Raw genomic sequence first — 23,114 nt, forward strand, 5'->3', positions numbered from 1 at the left:
CTCGCGTTGCGCACGCGAAACTTGGTTTATATTATATTTTTCTCTCCGGCAAAAAAAGGAGAACGGAGCGCGCGGCGGTAAAACGTCAGAATTATTCCCGCTGACGTACGACTCAGAGGCGAACGAATCCATTGTAAAAGCGGCGGTGGGCTCATAATCTGGCGATGTAGGATCTCTCCGACCCGTGGGGCTGACCGGAACTGCGCCTATGCTCTTTCGCCGGAAGCGCCGCGCTGCCACATGTAGTAATATAAATTATAATGCCTCTACGGTTTTTCCTTTTATGGATTTGCATTTAAAACACCGGAATGGCATTGTCGTCGAAATCGCCGAACGCAATTTTCATGGAAATAAGAAAGCTATCTGCGGCTCTCTCCCCCGCCGATATTGTATACGATACGCTTTCGCAGCTATATACCTTACAGCTCTTCCTATACCTCCCTTCCTCTTTTTTCGATCGCGGAGGAGAGAAGATTTCGCGCGTCTCTTCTCTCTTCTTCGAGACGCAGAATTCGATTCGCATCTAATCGTGCCAAGGCTGATCAAAGATCGCGGCTTTCACTGTCTTGGCACAAACGAAACTCTGTTTGCGCGTCTCTCTATCGCGGTAATTTTTCGCTTCGTCCGACGCTTTCGGGAGAAAGGAGACTTTCCACATCTAAAGGATAATGTACGTAATAATTGTTGGCAAAATACGAGTCGCCATTGTCGACGACGAAAAATAAAATCGCGATGCCGTCCCGGACGGCAGCCATCCATGAAAGTGGAAACCCGGCTCGTGCGAAAGATTGATGGATGGCCTCTTTCGATTCCGCATGTAGGACGCGTAGGAAAATGTGCGCGAAATGCGAATCGCTCAATATCTCGTTTCGTATTCGCGCTCTTTTTTTTTTTTTTTTTTTAATTCGGCATAACATTTAGACCGTTCCTTTCTCTTCCGTTTTCTTTCAACGATACCTTTTCTACCTGTGTAATATATATACCAATAAATTCTTTGCTCATCGTCCGGCATTGTATAACTCTGCTAGCTTTATGCTACATCTATCTACATCTATTCTATAGAGCCCGAAGCCCGACTATCGTCGAACTAAGTCCTTCGTTGCTTCGTGCATCGTCTGAAAATACGACGGGGTATCGGCCTCCCGGATTTTATCCCGGCAAAGTGATTCGACCACGAACTCGCAGGGAGCACGGATAATATAACGCGCGGGGATGATATTTTGTTTTGTTGCGCGCGCGAAGGAGGATAATAAACATCGAGTGCACACTAGGCTCAGCCTGTGTGCGCTACCGACTAGATGGGCTACGACGAAACAATGCGGCATTGTGTACCGACAGCCTCAACCGCCGAAGCACTGCGGCAAAGCGAAACCGAGTACTGTGTTAAGTCATGAAAACGACGCGCATACCTGTAGCCTCCTGAATTTCCGGATCAACCCTCGGTCGTTTATACGAAGCCCTAATCTGACCTCGTTACGGTTCGAAAGTATATAGGCAGAAAGAGACAGTGGTGCTTTTTTATTTTTATTTTTAGGATATTTAAATATTTTATTTTTTTCCCGTTTTCTCGTTGCGTAATTAATTTTTTTATACTTTAATCGTTGAATTTTTCCTTCATCGAATAAACATTTTCATTGAATAAACGTCTCGCGTAAACGTGAAATGTTGATAAATACGGGGGACGAGGAATGTAGTTGGAGAACGAGGGAAAGGAAACAAGTGTACCTGAAACTGCGGTTCAACCGCGTGATACCGAAAGAGTTTGCGCGCGGCAGGAGCAACATTCCGCGGGGCACAACTTGAGCCCAGGGTCCCCGAGGCTCACGAACAACGACCGACGGGTCACGACGCCATGTGTGCGGCCTCACCCGACCACACCTACCACCTATTTATTTATGTCTACCTCACAGACCTTTTACTCGAGCTTTCATTGCTGCACGCGCTGCGCGTCGTGAACAATCGATGGATGGGGCCCCGCGGCCCCGCGTGTTCGAAAAGTCCCCGGCATCACCGAACAAATCGCGCGAGGGCGCGGGGGGATCGATCGGAAAATCCACCACCTGCGTGCCCCGAAGTCGCGTCGTACGGTAACTTTGTATCTGTACGATTGCGGCATGTAGAATCGCCGCGCGGATGATTCCTGGATGCGGTCGTATATGGTTCAAGTGTATGCAAATGCGCGCGCTTTAGGGCTTAAGGGATCAATCCGGCACAAATTCCGAGAGTTAATAATAGGAGTATGAAATAACAGGAATTGTATAACAGGAATAATACTGACGCATCAACCGATAAAAAGAGATGTCGATTCAACTTATTGACCTAATAAACACATATAATTTTAGATAAGAGATAACTAACAAAAATAATGCTAGGCTGTATCTTGATCAATTCTAAGTTCTATATACATGAACTTGTAATATGTCATCTTACGAAAAATAACAATTTAAGAATATATTGACATGTGATTACATTATTTCAAAATGTCTGAATTTTCTTTCTCTGAATGTGTTCAGAGTTTTGCTGTAATAAAGAGAGAGCAATTTACTTTTTCACATGAGCATGGAATAATTTACTTTTAAATATTTGTTTTATAAGTCTCCATTTTGCATATTTAAAAAAATGAAAAAAGAAGCATTTACTCTCTTCAATTTATAGAACATGAAAATACTAACCAATCAATCCACAATTATTATTTTTATATTAGCACATATGTCAATATATTCCTAAATTATCCTATATATTATCATGTAAAGATATGAAAAAATACGAGAAAGACATAGAAAAATTCCCATGGTGAGAGGACCAAGTTAAAGTGGTCCATCATAATATACGATTTCAGATCATCACAACAAAATACATCTCGGCGCAGATGTATTCCACGCACGCAGCTTCTACGTTTGTATCTCTCGTACAACATCGCTTTGTATCTCGCGAAATGTTTATCGAATGACATCGTTTTCACGAGTACGAGTATGAGATGCGCAACGCATTATTCATCTTCATTCGCAACTCGTAAAGAACGCTTTTGTCACGCGAGCGAAAATTTTATTTTAAACTTTCGAGTTCGAATTAAACGTACGAATGAAAACCAAATGCATTAAAGAGATCATATGTTGAATATTTAATTGACATCATTGCAAAGTAAATCTACTAATATATTTATCGTGGATAAGAGACTGGTTTGAGATTATGGCGATAAGACAAGTTGATCAAAAGGTGATTATTAAGCGATAGAGGAATAGAAGAGAGAGTTCCCGCGAGAATCCCTTTCTAAAAAAGGCATGTTAAGTCGATTCTCGCAAGTATTGTTGCCTCTTTACCGCGATGCTGATTGACTGTCTTGATTCGCGTTGTGCATTATATTCGTAGCATCGAGAGGCTGTCATCGCGAAGGTTAGCAGTTTGACAGTTTGTTCAAAATAAAATAAAATAAGAATATGTTTTAAATAATATGTTATAATACTTTAAACTCGATTAATATTTTTGACAGTTATCAGCTGATTTCTGTCAAAAAATATTAATCGAATTTAAAGTATTATATAACATATTATTTAAAACATTATTTTATTTAATTTTATTTTAAACAAACTGTCAAACTACTAACCCTCTCGATGCTACGAATATAACGCACAATGCGAATAGAGGCAGCTAATTAACATCGTGGAAAAGATGCAACAATACTTGCGAGAATCGACTTAACATGTCTTTTTTAGAAAGGGATGTTATGATACTTTTAATTTGATTAATATTTTTGACAATTATCAGCTGATTTCTGTCAAAAAATATTAATCGCGGATAAGGTATTATAACATATTATTTATAACATATTACTATTTTAATATTTTCGACATATTATTATTTTAAAATATAATTAGCAAATTAACGCTTTATTATCAGCTAATTTCTATCAAAAAATATTAATAAAGCGTTAAAAAATATTAATCGAATTGAAAGTATTATAACCAGCCAGCTTCGTACACCCCCATCACCTCTATAGAAATGTTATAAAAATAAATAATTTCTCACTCACCGACACGTGTAATAGCGGAGTGTAGTATACAGCACAATGATCTGAAAGCAAAATATTCAAATTATGCATATACATGTGTGTGTGGGTAGATGTGTGTATATAGGGTGTTTTGAAAGTTTAGAAACGGTCGAATATCTCAATACAGTTTAGAAAAAAATGTTTTCATTTTGCACACCTTGCAATTGCCTCGCTGTCGCCCCATGCCTCCCCGGGCCTCCTCCTCCTCTCTTGGTCCATGGTAGCACTCACGACACTCGCGAATAATTACGATCGCCCGATACTTTACACGGTATTCCCGACACGCGAAACTTTACACGGCACTCCCGACGCGACGCGTGAGACACACGCGTATTTCGCGTACATTGCACTTGCAATGAGAAGAAACGATGCGAAAACTTATAATCGCACGAGCAATGTCCGTTCGGCACTCGAGAATCTCTTCCTCTTCTCTTGGTCGACTGTCGGTGCTCCTTTGTAGCACTCAGCTGATTTCTGTCAAAAAATATTAATCGAGAATAAGAAATTATAGCATATTATTTATAACATATTACTATTTTAATTTTTATAATATATTATTATTTTAAAATTTAATTGGCAAATTTTCGCCTTATTAATATTTTCTGACAGAAATCAGCTGATTAAAGCGTTAATTTGCTAATTAATTTTTAAAATATGTTATAAAAATTAAAATAATATGTTTTAAATAATATGTTATAATACTTTAAACACGATTAATATTTTTGACAGTTATCAGCTGATTTCTGTCAAAAAATATTAATCGAGAATAAGGTATTATAACATATTATTTATAACATATTATTATTTTAAAATTTAATTAGCAAATTAACGCTTTAATCAGCTAATTTCTGTGAAAAAATATTAATCGAGTTTAAACAAACTTTATTACTTTTTTTAAATATCATTCTTTTTAATATAAAATTGAAGAATGGCGCGCGCTTGTGTTGTTCTAATAAGAAAAATTGCACACTTAAGCGCGTAGAAGCGTAGTTTTGACAAAAAACACAAGATCGTGATGTGCAAGTTACCGTTTCCGACTGTCGGTTTCCGGCGCGCTCGTTGCAGCGAGATACGCGACCGCGCGCGAACAAATATGAAAATTTCCCGAGTCGTCGCGCTTCGATATATTTTAACGAGCGCTTAAACATAAATCTGCTGCTCGATGAGCGGCGAACATATTTAGAAAGCACAGAACCGATGCGGACACGCCGTATGCGTCGACTTCCGACAGAGGTGTCAAAAATAATCGGATTTATCGCCCTCATTTTAATTCGACATCACCGTTTCTCATCGGCTATACATCGCACATTGTTTCGCATATAAATTTTCCAAGATTTTTCCAAATATAACACAAGTTCCAATTAAAATACCCAAATTTGTCCTAAATAAATTTATCGTACCACGATCATTTGGAGAAAACATTTGGGATTTGTTTAGATTTGGCCTCCTTATTGTTAGAATCGTATTTCTCTAACTCTAAAACATTATATTTCTGATAGAAATCTACAAGTTTTCCAAACTATTTTGATTTTTTGAAAAATATAACTAGATCCTAATTAGATTTCAGAAATTTTTCTATGCGAAATAATGCAGATTGCGATATGTATGCACGATGATTCCTTTTTATAATTTTATAAATCACAAAATATACACGTGAAAAAAGACAGATAGTTTGCATCTTTGTCATTTCTCTTTTTCATATGTGTTTTAATGATATAATATAATCTTAATTTTTATTAATTTTTTTAATTTCGCTAATTTTTTAGAATTAATCCGGCATTCGGCAGGAAACGGTCGGAATTGGTGCCTTAATTATCGTTCACCCTAACGTTTTTTTTTTCTCTCGCATGTTCACCGTTACTTAAAACGGTACCCACTGTACAAATACAACACACCCGATAATTCGCCGCCGCTGCGCATTAAAGTCCGCGACCGCTAATAAACGCGCATTCCGGCGCTTTGTATCTGAAATAGCAACGTTGCAACACCATAATCCCAACCAGACCAGAAAATTAAGAGCGTGCGCCCACCTCCTGAGGTTCTTCGTTAAAAAATGATGACTCGTAAAGCGTGACACGCAGTAAAGACGGCGCATTTCATCGCGGTTCGCTATATTTGTCCACTATATAAATCGGGATAAACCGTGTTATTTAACATTCCTTTGAAAAAGGAATCTTTTCCTCGTCATTTTATGCAAAATTGTAGAGAGTCGGCAGGAGACCCGTAAAATGCGTGACGCAATCGATGGAAATTATTTCCTCCACATCCCATCTCTCTCTCTCTCTTTTCGCGTTAAGAGAAACCAAGGGAGAAATCTCGCAAAGTGGATTTAAGAATTAACCCGTTATACTTAAATCATGATTTTCGTATTCTTATCTTTCGCGTGTCTTTCCGGTCCAGCTCGTTAGGTACCAAGTACTCGGAGCTCTCGGAGCAGAACAACCTGTCCGCGGTGACAGAAATCAACATGTTGTCTGCATTATTTTTTTTTTCTTTCTCTCTCTCCCCGCTAACACTCCCTCCACCCCTCTCATGCGATTAATTTGCGCACGGCAGCATCTTTATATCGGCGGCTCCGATCGCGTCGGCGGCGCGCGTTCGCGCACGCGGTGCGCTTTTTAAATAACTATAATGAGGGCAATTATCTTGTGCGCCGGCAAGCAGAGTGTGACGAGTCGTTGTTACATATTGCGGCACGGAAGATGATCGCCCCCTCGAGGTGAGGATGGAAGAGTGTAGTCGGCGAGAAGGGGAAAATGAAAGAGGAAGATGAATCGAGGGAGACAGAGAAGTTAGGGCGGGGGAGGAAGAGAAGGAAGTGAAGGCGAAGGAGAGTGAGAGAGAGGAGGCAGCGCGTGGCAGACGAGGACCCCCCTTTTTCATCTTTCTCCAGGGGGAGAGGCCCCCTTTCTTCCGTCGCCCTCGCCTCCATCCGAGACTTTAACTACTTTCTTATTCGCTCGTTTCAGCCCAACCTCGCGAGGGCCTCCCCGGGCATAATGCCTCGCAGCTCCTTACGCATGCTGAACACTACTAACATTCCCCCCTTTCGTCGTCGCCAACACGTCCCTTCTTCCGCCGTGTTCGCCGCCGCCTTCTTCGGGGCCCTCCCTTTTCTCCTCGGAAGACCGTAGCCCCCGAGAGGAACTGCGGGTCAGAGACTGCGAGGCATATTCGACGCAGACTCGTGGCTCGTGCCTAGATCCATTGGCGTCCGGCTCCGCCGGGAGTTACGCGTAGCGTGACGGCGACGAGGCGCGCAGCTCGCGGGGTCTCTATCGAGGAAGACGAGAAAACGGGCCCGAAAGTAATCGCGGGAGCAAAACCGACGTACCGATTAATACGAAGAATATTTACCCGAGTTTTCAAAATTTTAATCAAAATTTTACCTATATGATTAAAAGATGGAACTATACATGACATTTTCAGATCCTAAAATGACACATACAGATATGATAAATAATAGATTTTCATATTAAATATTGTCGCTCTAAAGCGGAGAATTCGTATTAGCGTCCAAGGATATTAGGAAGAGGGTTCGGGGGTGGAAAATTCGATGATCGACTCGCAGCGTTTCGTTGTTACATACAGTTCCCATAATGAGTACGAGGAATTCGTCAGAGCTACCGCGGCAGTAAATTGTGAAATTGGTGAAAAAAAAGATGTGATTTATCGGCGATCACTCGGTGCGGCACATGCAGCCTCGAGTGGCTCGTGCCTAGATGCATTGGCGCCTGCATCCGGTGAAGGCGACGTCGAGAAATCCGAATGAACGTCGCACTCGTTGCGACACGTACACATGTACGTCGCACGATAACGACACGTTCGTGATTGCATGCCTAACAATAGGAAGAGCACAATTTTTTTTTCTACGGTTGCAACATCTCGTCCACGAGATCGTTATACATTTATGATCAATCATATATATATAACTCTGAGAGAAAAGACTCTCAACTCTCTCCTTTTTTTATTAAAAAAAAGAAGCCCAGATTAGATCTTCTTTAGGATATTAATTATTTCTGTGGATTAAATATGATTGATGAGAATCGAATTTTGAATCGAATTGGAGGAATAAATATTTTATAATCGCGAAACATAGTATTCTAAAAAGAAAGAAAAATAGAGGAAGGCATTTGATAAAAAGATTTCAACATCTCACTCGTTTATTTCTCGACGGCGCGCGAACGCGTGCCGTAAAAAGCCATTCTCGCGCGCGAACTTTATTTGGCCGACGCCGATGCGTTGATATAACGAGAAACGTGGCGGCTGTTGCGCCGGAGCGAAGTAGCCTCGCTTATGGTCCGGTGGTGCCCGAGGAGCATAACAGCTCGCGGAGCATAACGCCACGAGCCATCATATCCTCCTTCCAGAGAGGTTCTCCGGAGGTGTTCCTCCTCCACCTTCCTTTTTTTTTCTTTGCTCTTCGTTCCGCCGACGCACGCACACGTCGCGGGTCTCCGCCGATACGCGTACGTGCGTACGCGTACCTGACGCCGGTCGGTGTGGCTCATACGGGGTGAATAAATCCGCGAATACCTCGAACACGAACAGGGATGTAACCCCATATCCCATATATAATTTTGCCATTTTATTTATTTTTTTTTCTGAAACCTCCGCCGTTTATCACGACGACGATACCGTATATCTGAGCGCCGCGTCCGAAGTCCTGAGAGCCGTGCTTGGCAGCAAATTGCGAAATGTTGAAATCGCGTGATGATCGCTTGCTAGTACACCTAGTATACTGTAGTATTCGCGATGCAATTGTGTGCGGGTGCGGCATACACATATACACATATATGTAAATACATACAACATAGCACGCGCACACGCCATGCCACAATAACGGCGGCTTCCGCGAACTAGATCGGCCGAACAGATATTAGGAGCGCGTCTCTGCCCCGCCGCTCTCTGGCCATTGCGGCAAGTGCTGGTCATTGTCCACCGATGGGTACAGGAAGTCGACGACGACCGAGCCCCGGTACCGATGTGCGCACCGGTGTGGGTGAGGAGAGGAGGAGCGCGAGAGATTTTTCGGTAGGATAATCGCGGAGAGAAACTCTACCACACGGCCCAAGACTGCGCGTGGCGCAGATTATCGCGTTCGCGATGATGATAACGCGGCGAACCTGAAGAGAACGGTACTCGACGCATAATGTGTGAGGGAGGAATCGAAGTGATTAATTCTACGTAGAACAGAGTAAAATTCAAGATATACAGACGAACCGCTGTCTTAAAAAATAAATCATAGAAAAGAGAAACAAGTATATTAAATGCTTTTTTAAATTTCTTTTTCGCAGTAGCGTGAAAATACTTTACTCAAATTTAGACCGTAATTATATACAATAAAGCAGTGTCGAGAATACTGTTTTATACAATTGTGGTCTAAATTTAAATAAAATGTTTTCACGATAACTGCGAAAAGGAAAATTAGAAAAGTATTCAATATATATTTGTTCCTTTTTTCTATAATTTATTTATCGGCGAATTTTTTTATAGGATAGATTACAGATCGCTAATTATTAAGATAAATCAAAATTTGACTCTTTAAGATGTAAAACAGATGATGCATATCTTAAAGAATGACATTTTGATTTATCTTAATTAGCGAACTGTCATCTACATGAAAAAAAAATTTGCCTATCAGAAGTTTGCATGAATGTAATGGTACTTTGAAAAAAGGCAAATTCAACCATTTTGAGACTCTAGATTCTTGTAGAAACGATCGAGAGATCTGTGCAATAGACAGCGCAAAATTACATCTCATGGCATATATTGTTCATGCCAGTTCCTCTAGAATTAAAAACGATGATGCTATAACAAACAGGAAACCGCGATCACGGCGCAATTTTAGCGCGGGATTAATTAACGATATACCGAAGTCGATCGTATCGTGGATGTTGACGGTAACTCGATAATGATGTTGTGAAATGGAAGTTATTTTTATTCTAACGCGCTGCTTTCATTTATAATATAACGAGAGAATTACTTCTTTAGAATTCGAACGAAATAATATTCGCGATCGTAATTACGATGCGGAGACATTCTGCATTCAAAGAGAGAATTTAGATGGAGAGGAAAGATTATTTCACACCTTGACAATAACAATAGCGGATGGCAAAAGTGAGCTCTCCCGCGATGTAGGAGAATAATAAAAATACGAATGGAGTCATCTCTTGCGCTAACGCGATTGTCGATTGTACCGCGGCTTGTCTCTCTAGCCAAGTTGCTAATAAATTTTCTAGCGTCTTTCTTTCGAATCTTAATGGAGGATATACATATTTGTTACGACGTATGCGCGTAAGAGTCATTATTTAGTCATTATTTTCGACACGGGCTCAAAATATGCGGCAGACAATGGAAGAAATCGGGTGCGGTATTATTTTTATAAGCGGTTTTCTACCGTGCCGTTGCGACAAACAATCATCGTCCATCACCGGCAGGAAGTCGATGAGGAGCTCGACCACGAAGAGATTTTCGGTACGATAATCGTAGGGAAACTCCGGACGTCCATTGTGACAATGGCCTCCCGAGGCAGCGTGATAATTATGTGCCACGGAGTGTAATAATGTGGTAAACAGAGAAGAAGCGCCGAGAGACTACTCTGTCTTTATTCCGGTATTAACAAAATCAGATACGATCTCGCTGACCAGTGCAATAAGAACAGCGAAACGCTGACGATGACGTCGATCAAAAATGCGATATACAATTATTATGAGTGACGATCTCTCTATCCGAGCTCGTCTCGTCTCGTTTTTTTTTTGCACAAGAGAAGAGATATCGATATCGTTACTTCCTGCCGTCCGTGACGCGCTTTTCAGAAGAAATCCCACTCATCTACATTCGGAAACAATTCGTTTCCTGTCTTTTTCCCGCCGGTTTTTCTCGGACGTGGCGAACGAAGGACGAGGGAGTGCAAAACAGGGAGGGCAAGAGCAAGTGAATGAACGAGCGGATCTCGACGTGGAAATTGGAAGGAGAAGGATCGTCAGGGCGGCACCTGACCGGAAAGCGTCACAGTCGGCGCATTCAGCCTCGTTCTCTCCTTTCCCTTCAGCTATCTGTTTAGCCGGCCTCTCTCTTTCTTTCTCTTTCTCTCTCTTTTTCTCCTCTCGTTCCTCTCCTCCACGGAAGGGTTGTACGTTGTTTCCATCGTGCCTGTACTCGCAGTACAGGAATTCTATTTCACCAAGGATGTTAAAATTCAGATCAAATACTTGCGCCGATATTGCAATGTCGACGCTAATTATAAGAAACTATGATACAGACTCCGCAAATATTCGTTATCGAGGCAGAGATTACGCAATTTAGGCTGATTGCATTTATTACGAAAAAACGACGAAAAAAAGATGCATATTATTCGCGAAATTATACGCATCGATACGATAGCGCAACGTCTATAATGTCTAATACGAACGATGAAGGTGGACTCTGGCGAGAGCCAGAATAAAAGGACGAAGGGAGAGAAAAAAACGGGAAAGAGAGAGAGAGAGGGAGAGAACGAATAGGTAGGTAAGGACACATAATAGCAGGATGTTACAACGCCCGTGTCCGGTACATAAGTATCTGGTTTCATAAATGAAAGTGTCTTCATTCATAGATACATATTTCCATACAATCGCGGCTCTATTGGTTCGTATCTTATGATATCGCCGTTATGTGCCGGTAGCCCGGGCGTATATCACATACGTAACACATAGCACCATTATATACAAATTCCTAGTAATGCAGAGCTACTGCTGCATTAATGATAAAGTTGTTTAGATATCGCGATATTGGGGCGAAAAGGGAAGAGCGCGCGCAAAAAAACCGCGGCAAAAAAACCGCGATTCGTGCGCGACGAATAGAAGGAATACATGGTGTGTTACACGGCTTACACAATAGAGAGAGAGGTATGTAATAAATAAATATATGAATGTACATGTGTACGTCCTATTCCCATAGGAATACATTATATTACGGCGCTGACGTATGTCTAAAAAAAAAGGCAAAAGGAGAGATATACAAAATATCATGGGGGAATAAAATCAACGACCTATATTTATACTTATACGGTAAAAATACGCGGACTCAGTTCCCCCTATTTCGTATATAAATTGAACACGCGGCGAGGACGCACACGAGGACGCACCCTTTACGTAGGAAGCCATCCTTTTCCTAGCATCCACAGTCCACACAGGAAATCTCAGACGCACCCACCGAAACAAGCCCGCCCTCGTCGGCCGGAGCCGATTTAATGTTTCGTTTCCTCTACGACGATAAGGGGCTACAATTTTATAGAAGCATCGTTTCATAGCAGCCCCGTACGCGCACGCAGCGTATTTTAAAAAACACAAGCGGTTGTACTCGCGAATCGACGCTATAATTAGATCTCGATTGAGAACTACTATCCCTCTGACCGAAGAAAGTGTTGAGGAACAGGTATAGAGTAAAGGGCAGTCTACAATGGCAGTAAGCAGTATAGAGTAAGCAGTAAGCAGTAAGCAGTATGAAATGGGAATTGCCCATTTCGTTACTCCCGGACTTTACATCCACTAAAAACAGTATACTCTCTATTCCTACAGCCTTGTTATTGCCATTGTATACTGTTTTTAGTGGATGTAAAGACCGGGAGTAACGAAATGGGCAATTCCCATTTCATACTGCTTACTGCTTACTGCTTACTCTATACTGCTTACTGCCATTGTAGACTGCTCTTAAGAAATGTATTGAATGTAAAAATCGTAAAGACAAACTTACAAATGAATGTCGTGCACAATCAAAATAATGTTAAGTATTACATTTTTATATTTTATATTTTATTTTAAAGTATATATTTTAATATATGAAAAATATATGGAAAAAACATATTCCTTTCTAAAAAAAGGTATGTTATTGATATTGTTGTCGCTTTTCCGCGATACTGATTAGATGTCTCGATTCGCGTTGTGCGTTATATATTCATAGCATCGAACTGTCAAACTGTTAACCCTCGCGATGACAGCCTCTCGATGCTATGAATATAACGCACAACGCAAATTGAAGCAGCTAATCAACATCGCAAAAAAGAAGCAACAATACTTGCAAGAATCGACTTAACATGCCTTTTTTAGAAAGGGAGGGACTAGAAGAACACAAGCGCGTGCTACGCGCACGCCATTCCTCGATTTTATGATGTTAAAAAGAATGATACATAAATCAGCTGATAATTGTCAGAAAATATTAATCGAGTTTAAATAATTATGACATATTATTTAAAACATATTATTGTTTTAATTTTCATAACATATTACTATTTTAAAAATTAATTAGCAAATTAACTCCTTAATCAGCTGATTTCTATCAAAAAATATTAATAAAGCGAAGATTTGCTAATTAAATTTTAAAACAATAATATGTTATAAAATGTAAAATAGTAATATGTTGTAAATAATATGTTATAATGCTTTATCTACGATTAATATGTTTGACAGTTATCAGCTGATTTCTGTCAAAAAATATTAATCGCACATAAGGCATTACAACATATTATTTAAAACATATCACTATTTAAAATTTTATAACCTATTATTATTTTCAGAAATCAGCCGATTAAAGAGTTAATTTGTTAATTAATTTTTAAAATAAGAATATGTTATAAGAATTAAAATAATATAATATGTTTTAATAATATGTTAGTAATTCCTTAAACTCGATTAATATTTTTGACAGAAATCAGCTGATAACTGTCAAAAATATTAATTGAGTTTAAGGAATTATAACATACTCTATTTAAAACATATATTATTATTTTAATTTTTATAACATTATTAATATTTTTTTGACAGAAATCAGCTGATAACTGTCAAAAATATTAATCGAGTTTAAGGAATTATTAACATATTATTTAAAACATATTATATTATTTTAATTTTTATAACATATTCTTATTTTAAAAAATAATTAGTATAATATGTAATAAAAATTAAAGTAATATGTTTTAAATAAAATTTTATAATACTTTAAACTCGATTAATATTTTTTGACAGAAATCAGCTGATAACTGTCAAAAATATTAATCGAGTTTAAGGAATTATAACATATTATTTAAAACATTATTATTTTGATTTTTATAACATTTTATATTTTAAAATTTAATTAGCAAATTATTGCTTAATCAGCTGATTCCTGTCAAAAAATATTAATCAAGTTTAAACAAATTTTATACAAAAATATCATTCTTTTTTATATAAAATTGAGGAATGGCGTAGCGCGCGCTTGTGTTGGTCTAGTATATGTATATTTTTATTTTAGAAAACATTTTGACATAGAATGTTATATTTTTATTTTAGAAAATAAATTTAAAAAATTTTATAAATTTTTAATATAGAAAATTTTAATATAGAATATATTATTAAATCTATATAGGTATAGATTTTACACACAAATATATCAAGATTTGTGTAATTTTTCAAAGAAACTTTATAGCGGAAAAAATCCATCTTTTCTCAGATAGAAATATCTATTTTCGAATAGAAAGTTTTCGCTCACTTTAAGAAATATTTGTTCTCGCGACTAGGTCTGTGGTTTAGCGCGGAAAACTTGCGGCGAGTTGGCCGACAAGGGTGGATAATGCGCGGGCACGAGATAGTAAATTTTATAAAATAATATACTCCCACGCGACGCTGCATATTCATTTTTCCGGAGGGACCTCCCTACCGGGTCTCTCCCGGATGGAAGGAATGGGGGAGGAAGAAGAGGTGGAGGAGGGTTGCTCGCCACTGTCCGGTTCGAGCTGCGTACATATGTATGAGCTTCTGGTGGACGCGCCGGTTACGCCTCGACGAATCCGGGGCTTTCTGCCCTTTATTTTCACCGGCAACGCGCCCTTTCCTCTCGCGAATAAACATCGGGGCCGATCCCGAAAGAAAGAAGAAAAAAATAGGCAAACCGGATGATTAGCGCTTCCCGTTTTCCTTCCGAGTGCAAGCTGCATAACGATACGTGGCTTTTGATTACTCGAAGAAGAAACCGAATGAATATTACCGTCTCGGTACGAAGAAATCACGCCTTTTTTATGCGTAACGAATGTCACTAAAATCGCACGTGATTCGAAAGAAACCGCGCTGCTCAAGAAAATACAATTATACTCTCGAGGAAACTACAAGAAACTATATTTACTTTCACCCGCAATGCCACGATTCGTTTCGCCGTGCAAAGAAACGCTCGAAGTTTTCTAAAATAAAAAAAATTTTTTTAATTAAAAAAAATTAAAAAATTGAAAGGAGACGCGAGATGAGTTAATTAGACTCTCTGATTCGCCTTTTCCAAAATCCCTTGGGAATACACTTGGTGATTCTACCGTGATATATATCGCGACACCCAAAGCGAAATTATTGTACGCTAACGTGACGTTCTCGTCGTTAACAACGTCGGCGAAACTGGCTCTTCCTCAACATACGTCCAAGAAAAGCAACCCGCTCGCTCGCTCGCTTGCATTAAAGAGCAATTAGCCGCGGCTCGCGAGCACGCTGATGCCCGGAAGCGATAGAAGCGGGCCGCGCGTGCCACCCTTACCTCCTCTTCTTCTTTCTCGCGCGCGTGTGTGTATATATGGCTTTGTACATATTCTTACACTTACCACTTGGTAACACGTCTCGCGAACTCGCCTGACTCGAAGCATTCTAAGCCGATGTATAAGGACTTCCCTCTTTCTTGGTTCCACCGCCGCCGTTTTTTCTCGTCTTCGTCGGCGAGGAGTGCGCCTCTTTCTCTCTCTCTCACTCTCTTTCGCTCTCTCTTTCTCGCAGATCTTCCTACGCACAAACAAAATTGTTAGAGAATTTTCTACAAAGAGAAAATAATATATTTCCGCAAAAGAGAACGTAAAAGTTACGGAGATGCGTCATAATTTTATATGATTTATAATCTTCTCTCAATGTTGATCAATGCGCTGTAAGGTTATGGCGCGGCCCGATGCTCGAATATAAATATTTAGAATTCAAGTTCAATTCAATTTAACTGATTATATATATATCGACGGATTTCAATATCGTAAAACTGTAAAAGTTGAAAGACTGAGTTGAAGATTTAAATATATATCAAAGAAATATAAGAAATAAAGCAGAGAATTTGCCTTACCTGTCCTTATCCGATGCCATTTAGCTGCTTTGCGTCCTCCCCCTCCTCCCTCTTTCTCTCTCGCTCTCTTCGCTCTTTCTCTCTCGCTCTCTTCGCTCTTTCTTGCTCGAAGAAAAACTTCCTACGCACAAACAAAATTGTCAGAGAAGTTTCTACAGAGAGAAAAAATACATTTCCGCAAAAGAGAACGTAAAATTACAGACGCGTCGTGATTTTATGATTTATAATTTTCTCAATTTTAACCGACGCGCTGCATGATTTTCGCACGGCCCGATGACCGAGTATGAATATTTAGAATTCAAGTTCAATTCAGTTGACTATATATGTATATCGATAGATTTCAATATCGTACAACTGTAAAAGTTGAAGGATTGAGTTGAAGACTGAGATATATCAAAGAAATATAAGAAATGAAGCAGAGAATTTGTCTTACGTGTCCTTAACCGACGCCATTTATCTGCTTTGCGCACGCATCTTCTCGCCTCTCTCTTCCTTTGCTCTTCTAACGCCGCTCGCTCAATTACCGTCGCAGATAATCATTATCGCGGAAACTGTATCGCCGTGCCTCATTGCCCCAATCCTTAATTAGCCGCTAGCCAGACGGTAATTAGTACGAACCGGTGTCGGACAGCCGATACGTTGGCGAGAACGAAGCGTTGGCGGAAAAGGAGCGTAGGCGGGACGAGTAGTGTGAAGTTGGTTTGGTTTCGATCCTGCAGCGCCATCTTTCGCGCGCTGCAACATTCATTTGAAATGTGTTCGAATTATATAATTCTCTCATAATTAACTTGTTCTAATAATCCTTATTGCTTTCTACAATACTTTTCACGAATTGCAGTCGTGCGATTATATCGATATCATGTTTTTCTTTACAATATGTCTTGCTAAAGTACTTTCTAATCGAATAGAAAGATTAAAAGATATTTTCAAAAATAAACTTAAACTAAATTAATAATTAAAATTACAATCAAATTATAATTACAAATATCAAAATTATAATCTAAAATTACAATATAATCTACAAATTACAAAATTATACATGCACACACACACATTATATATATATATATATATATATATATATATATATATATATATATATATACTTAATATATTTGTTATACATATTATATATGTATATACCTTTGAAAAAAGTACTCGTTCTTAATTGCAAGTGTCAAAAATTTATTTTAATAAATTAAATATTGACAATTATTATTTTTTATTTTATAACTCTTTTTTATACTCTATTTAATTGTTATTGCAATTAAGAATGAGTACTTTTGTCAAAGATATGTACATATATAATATATATAAAATATATATATAAAATATAAAAATATATATATACATATATAATATATATAAAATATATATATAAAATATAAAAATATATATATACATATATAATATATATAAAATATATATATAAAATATAAAAATATATATATACATAATATATACAATATATATTATATAAATATATATATATATATATATTAATATATAAAGTATTATATATTATATGATACATATAATCTGCAAATGTTGAATATATATACAGATTGCATAAAGATATGATATAGAATTATTTTAAACGAACATATGTAAATGAGTTAGACATGCATATATGTATGCAAAATATAAATATATATATATATATATATATATATAATATATACAATATTTTATATATATATATATAAAATACATATATATATTATATAAATTATTATGTAATTATATAGTACATATAATCTGCAAATGTTGAATCTATACACAGATTGCACAAAGATATGATATAGAATTATTTTAAACAAACATATATAAATGAATTAGACATGCATATATATTTTTGTATTTCGCTTCAGTCCTTTCGGCTTAAAGGCAATGATGAATTGAAGATCGCAACGTGTACGTGCGTGCGCGGTTAATTGCAATTTATATCGCGTCGACTTAGAGACTTACATATATCACGTGCAGAGAGTAATTTCATTACGCAATCCTCTCGTGTTGATTTTTTGTGACGTCAGATTAATTTTAAATGTTTATAATTAATCGTCGCAACTTATTACATCGAAATGTGATTATTTCCTATGCGATTATATCCTATGTAATTATTTTCCTATTCGCGCGAGAAGCTCTATCTTCTACTTCTTTTATGAATATTTATATTCCTTTTGAATGCGTAAAGTCGCACTAGCTCTGCTCCATCCTTCTTCCTTTCTTCCAACGTTTCACCTCCAATTTCCGCAGAAACTTCCAAAAGATGCCGTGCCGTAGATGATGCCTCGCGTCGTCGTATAGCAATTTTGCGGGTAATCGTCTTTTCTCTTTTTCGTCGCGAGTACAGCAATTGCAAGATCGTGGACCGCCAGCAACCGGGCTTTGTCTCGCGCCGATACCGAATCGGTGAGGGAGAAAAAACGATGGGCCGCGATCTACGTCTGTGGATATGGGTTTGCGAAAGAGAAAGAGAGAAGATCCGACGATTATTGAATGAGAGGCAGAGGTAAAGGGTCGGTGGTCTCTTTCTTTCTCTCGTCTTCTCTCCTATAAAGCGAAAACGAAGATGTATACGCGCCGCTACTCCACTTTATGCTGATCGATTTGTGGTGATTTTATATCTTCGCCTGTCTATATAGCTCTATGTAACGGCAGGCCGCGGCGGACCGCTTCAAACGGGCCGCGATACTTTATATCTGTGGTATAAACGCAAAATTGAGCTTTACATATTCCGGACAGAAAGGGCATTAAGTGCTCCACGCGCGCAAGAAATTTCTTAGTGCTATACATGAAATAGTCGGATCGCTTCGGTCGGAATATTCTTAGTATCAGATAGTTAGTTATAGGATAATATTACATTAATGGATATCTATTCTATTGTTATTTTATAAATATAAATATATAAACAATGAAAATTATATATGTAAGAATAATGTAGTATATAAATTTATTAGATTATCGCATAAATATTATTACATTATTATTTCCGCTTATACGATTACAACCCGCACTTCAGGAATATTTTTTATAGATCTTTATAAATCTGTTATATTTTTGTCATATATATAGTTTTTATCTCTGAGAAATAAATGTTATATCAAAATAATCTCTCTTTGTAATAATTACACATTAAATGTGAATAAACTAAAAAATTGCATATTTTTAAGACTTACACTATGCGTTGCACATATACATTCTCCTGTAAGTCCCTTTCAATGAAAAACATAAATCTTGTATTTGTATAACTATTATAAGAGATCAAGACACGTGCAAGTGTCTCTTACCATTAGATTATTCAAAGCGCACATATCAAGAAATCTACGCCATAAATAATAAAATATATATAAAAAGCTACCTCAAATAGGACATTTGGACTCGAAGGACTCTTCTGGATTTGTAGAGATGTCCTCTGCTGTGAGAGCAAGTATTTCCTCACAAACGCGTTTATAGACCCACGCGTCACCCTTTAGTCTTTTTCGACGAATGCCAACTAATCGTTTTCCATTTGGACTAATCTCCAAGAGGCAGACTTCAAGCTCGAAGGAACAGGAATTTAGGGAGGAAATTGACTTGGACAAATTTTTCTTATCTTCCGAAAAGAATTCCTCAGTCTCCCCTTGCAGAATAAATCTACGACACATAATCTTTGATAATGCAACTGCAAAGAAAATAAAGTATTAAGTGTTTAAAAATATTTCTAATTACCCTTTCTGACGACACATTACACCCTTTCGTCGAAGTGCGCTTCGTAATTTCGAGAGAACATATTTTGGACAACCGCTGCACGTCGCAGACACGTTAGATAATCCCTTTAAAAACAAAAAAACATTTACCATCATTCACAATTAAGCGATTTCTTTTGACAATATTTTTATATTGTCATATGTCATGTGTGACTGTTAACTATACCTTTCCTGAGAGTATGTTCGGTTCCTCGGGATCTGTATTTTCATTCTTCACTCGTCTCTTCGGTGTGAGAACACATCTCACACGATTCAATCCTCGTTCTAATCCCATTATAACTTTTCTTGCACTGCCCGGCGTGGATGTTTGTGAAGTTCTAAAAAAATATTATATATCTATTATATTTTTCTCATATATATGACATGATAATTATTATAAATAATTTAAGTAAGATAATAATTATTATAAATATATATATGAGAATAATATATATTTATAATATATGAGATAACAATTATTATAAATAATAATTCACAAGTTCTTTTACCTAGAATCTGGTGTTAAGCATTGCGTAGGAGTAGTAACTAATTTATTATCAGGTGGTCTTTTTGCTGGAACTATAATAAAATTATGAAAACTCAAGATCATAAACATATATTATTTAAATTTTATATTATTAACAAAAAATATACATGAATACATAGGGTTATACTATGCATAGAAGTTTAATATATTTTCAGTTCCAAATAGTGAGGATTCAAATGTAGTAGTGCTTGAGGGATGGTGTAGTTTCTAAGGAGTTTTCGAGAAGAAATATACTGAGATTCTTAAGTTAAAATTGCGTTTATTAGCAAGTCGTTCCTCTTTTCGAGGTAATTATCTGCTATTCGCGCGACTGCTGTAATTTATGACGGTCAGAAACTTTCATTAAAGTTCTAATTAGATGGTGCTAGCATCACCTAATTAGAAGTAAACTTTAGAAAATGTACTCCGAGACTAATTGCGGCTGCAACACGTTCGATAAACGTTTGTTATATGTAAATACTTCAAATGATGTAATGTATGTATATACTTCAAATCATGTAAAAAATTGACGGCTTAGAAATATGGGAAAAATTTCTGTCAAGACTAAACAAGATAAGTCAAGTTCATTAAAAATTTGAACCTGTTTGTTGATATAAAAAAAGAGATATGATACTAAATATTAAAATTTTGCAATGATGATGAAATACTTACCAGGCGATGATATGTCATCAGGCTCTCTGCTTCGTAATCTCTTTCGTGTTGGTATACACGGTTCTGTAAAGTTATCTTCATCGCTTCTTTTGGGCAAAACATTGTAAGTGACATCAATCACTGGAGATAGTTTGTTGTCTATTTTGCTTCTTGGAGAATGATCGAGTTTTGTTATAAAATTGTTGATCACTGCTTCACGTTGTGGAAAATTAGTACTATTCTATATAAGGAAATATATCAATTTCATGTATCAATTTCATATCAAAGAAAAATATTTGACATACCGTTTCCTGCTTAAGATGAGATTTTGTTACAGATGCTATTTTTAACGAAAGTCCACGTAATTTCCTATCGAGCAACAATAGATATGTAGCCGTTCTATAATCAGTCCTATCACTTCGCATAAGTTTCTTCCATATGTCTGTATTATTTTCACCGCAAATAGCGGACATAGTGCTCAATACTTCGTCATCTTTTTCAAACTATATTTAAATGAAAATAAAATTTAAAATAAAAACTTAAAACATTTATAAAATCAATTTTTTTGCTGTAAAAAAGTTCTTACTTTTGTTTTATGAACGAATGTTACAGGTTTCAGAGAATTTGATGTAACCCATGGATGATGACATAATTCTTGAATAGTAATTCTTTTTACCGGATCGATTTGTAGCATTGACCTTATTAACACTTTACTATCGTTAGAAAGCCAGTAGGGTTCCTCATATTTTCCATTCTGAAATAATACAGTTTATTAACTTTTGCAATAATGCACAAATAATAATTGAAAAACTTACAAGTATCTTTCTATATAAATTTTCTAAATTATTATCATCGAAAGGCAAAAAGCCACATAGTAAAGCGTAAAGAAGAACTCCCATGCTCCAAATGTCTACTTCTGAACCTGCACAAAAAATTTTGTACATTAAGCATTAAATTACAATGAAATTTATATGTTAGAGTACTATAGAAGCTCATGTACCTAAATATTTCTTCCCCATTATGAGTTCTGGTGCTGCATAGGTGGGAGACCCACAAGAAGTATATAAATGCGCTTGCATTCCCATTTTAGGTTTTGCGCATAGTCCAAAGTCAATTAACTTCAAGTTCTCTTCTTTATCCAATAAAACATTCTCCTATTAAAAAAAAATAATAATAAGTAATCCAATTCAAATCACAATTATTGTGCGACAGAAAATATGCTTACAGGCTTTAAATCTCTATGAGCATATCCCAAATTATGCATATATGCGACAGCAGAAACTATCTGGCAAAAGAACCTTCGAGAGTCAGCTTCCGACAATTTATTTTTCTCAACTGTAACATAAAGATGTAATGTCGTTAAGAGTTGTGCCTCGTGAGGATAATAAAACATTCTCCATATATATTATATTTAAAAAAATATTACCTATATGATCGAATAGCTCTCCACCGGAACAATATTCTAATACCATGAAATAATGGTTCTCGGTCTCTATTACTTGGTACAGTCTACAGATATGTTGATGCAACAGCGTCTTGAGTGCCTCCACTTCAAGCTTCACTCTTGGTAAATCTTCCTGAAATAAATATCGTAGGATGAGATTACATATTAATAAACGAAACAGAGATGAGGAATTCTATAAAGATACTTGACACACACAGGCAAAGGAGGAAAGTGCGATAAAATTGAAAGTGTTCTCTCGAGATGACGAAGGTAATTTTTGACATTAATAATCCCTGACTTACGCCCAATGTCGTCTTCTCCATAATCTTGATGGCAACCCTCTCGCCGGTAGCGACGTGAGTCGCCAATTTGACTTTGGCGAAGCCGCCGCTCCCGATCGTCTTCTCCAAATCGTACAATCCTTTAAGGGCGGCGTATCGTACCATCGTGGGGCCCGGGTACGCGAAATACGGCTCATAAATGTTGGAAATGTACCCAGGTCTCGCCTCTCAACACCCTAACCGACCGCATGCATCAACTATTTTGAACCGCGCTAAACAACTTTTCTCAGCCAATAGCGATCCAGCTTGTCAGTCATGCAACATACCAACGTAATATGCG

General features: G+C 37.4%; 1 protein-coding gene across 2 annotated transcripts; it reads right to left on the bottom strand.

Annotated features, from left to right (window-relative positions):
- Positions 1–4,228: 4,228 nt before the first annotated feature.
- Positions 4,229–23,051, bottom strand: LOC145944183 (maternal embryonic leucine zipper kinase). 2 transcript variants are annotated; one of them, XR_014426633.1, is made up of 16 exons: positions 22,796–23,051; positions 22,476–22,626; positions 22,275–22,384; positions 22,050–22,203; positions 21,865–21,971; positions 21,636–21,803; positions 21,355–21,552; positions 21,071–21,290; positions 20,382–20,451; positions 20,060–20,210; positions 19,856–19,959; positions 19,506–19,780; positions 16,578–16,879; positions 16,145–16,265; positions 15,645–15,819; positions 4,229–4,522 (listed from the first exon to the last, which is right to left on the bottom strand). XR_014426633.1 is itself a non-coding variant. In XM_083052369.1 (12 exons), exons 1-12 carry the CDS (start codon positions 22,937–22,939, stop codon positions 19,507–19,509), a joined length of 1,851 nt encoding a protein of 616 aa, XP_082908495.1. In that variant the 5' UTR covers positions 22,940–23,051; the 3' UTR covers positions 19,128–19,506. The 2 variants fall into 2 exon arrangements, 1 of the variants encoding a protein (XP_082908495.1); XM_083052369.1 differs by lacking the exons at positions 4,229–4,522; positions 15,645–15,819; positions 16,145–16,265; positions 16,578–16,879 and having other exon boundaries at positions 19,128–19,780.
- Positions 23,052–23,114: the final 63 nt, after the last annotated feature.

This window comes from Prenolepis imparis, unplaced genomic scaffold (assembly GCF_030444845.1).
Source record: "Prenolepis imparis isolate NDT839.2.m4 unplaced genomic scaffold, iyPreImpa1.0 SCAF_12, whole genome shotgun sequence".
NCBI classification, from domain to species: Eukaryota; Metazoa; Arthropoda; class Insecta; order Hymenoptera; family Formicidae; genus Prenolepis; species Prenolepis imparis.

Bases quoted from the DNA above. Each gene is read 5' to 3' on its own strand.
- LOC145944183 (XM_083052369.1), bottom strand. From the start codon at position 22,939: ATGGTACGATACGCCGCCCTTAAAGGATTGTACGATTTGGAGAAGACG. The intron at 21,291-21,354 runs GTATGTCAAATA...TTCCTTATATAG, and splicing joins CTCATCTTAAGCAGGAAACG to AATAGTACTAATTTTCCACA. The intron at 20,452-21,070 runs GTAAGTATTTCA...ATTTTATTATAG, and splicing joins TGATGACATATCATCGCCTG to TTCCAGCAAAAAGACCACCT.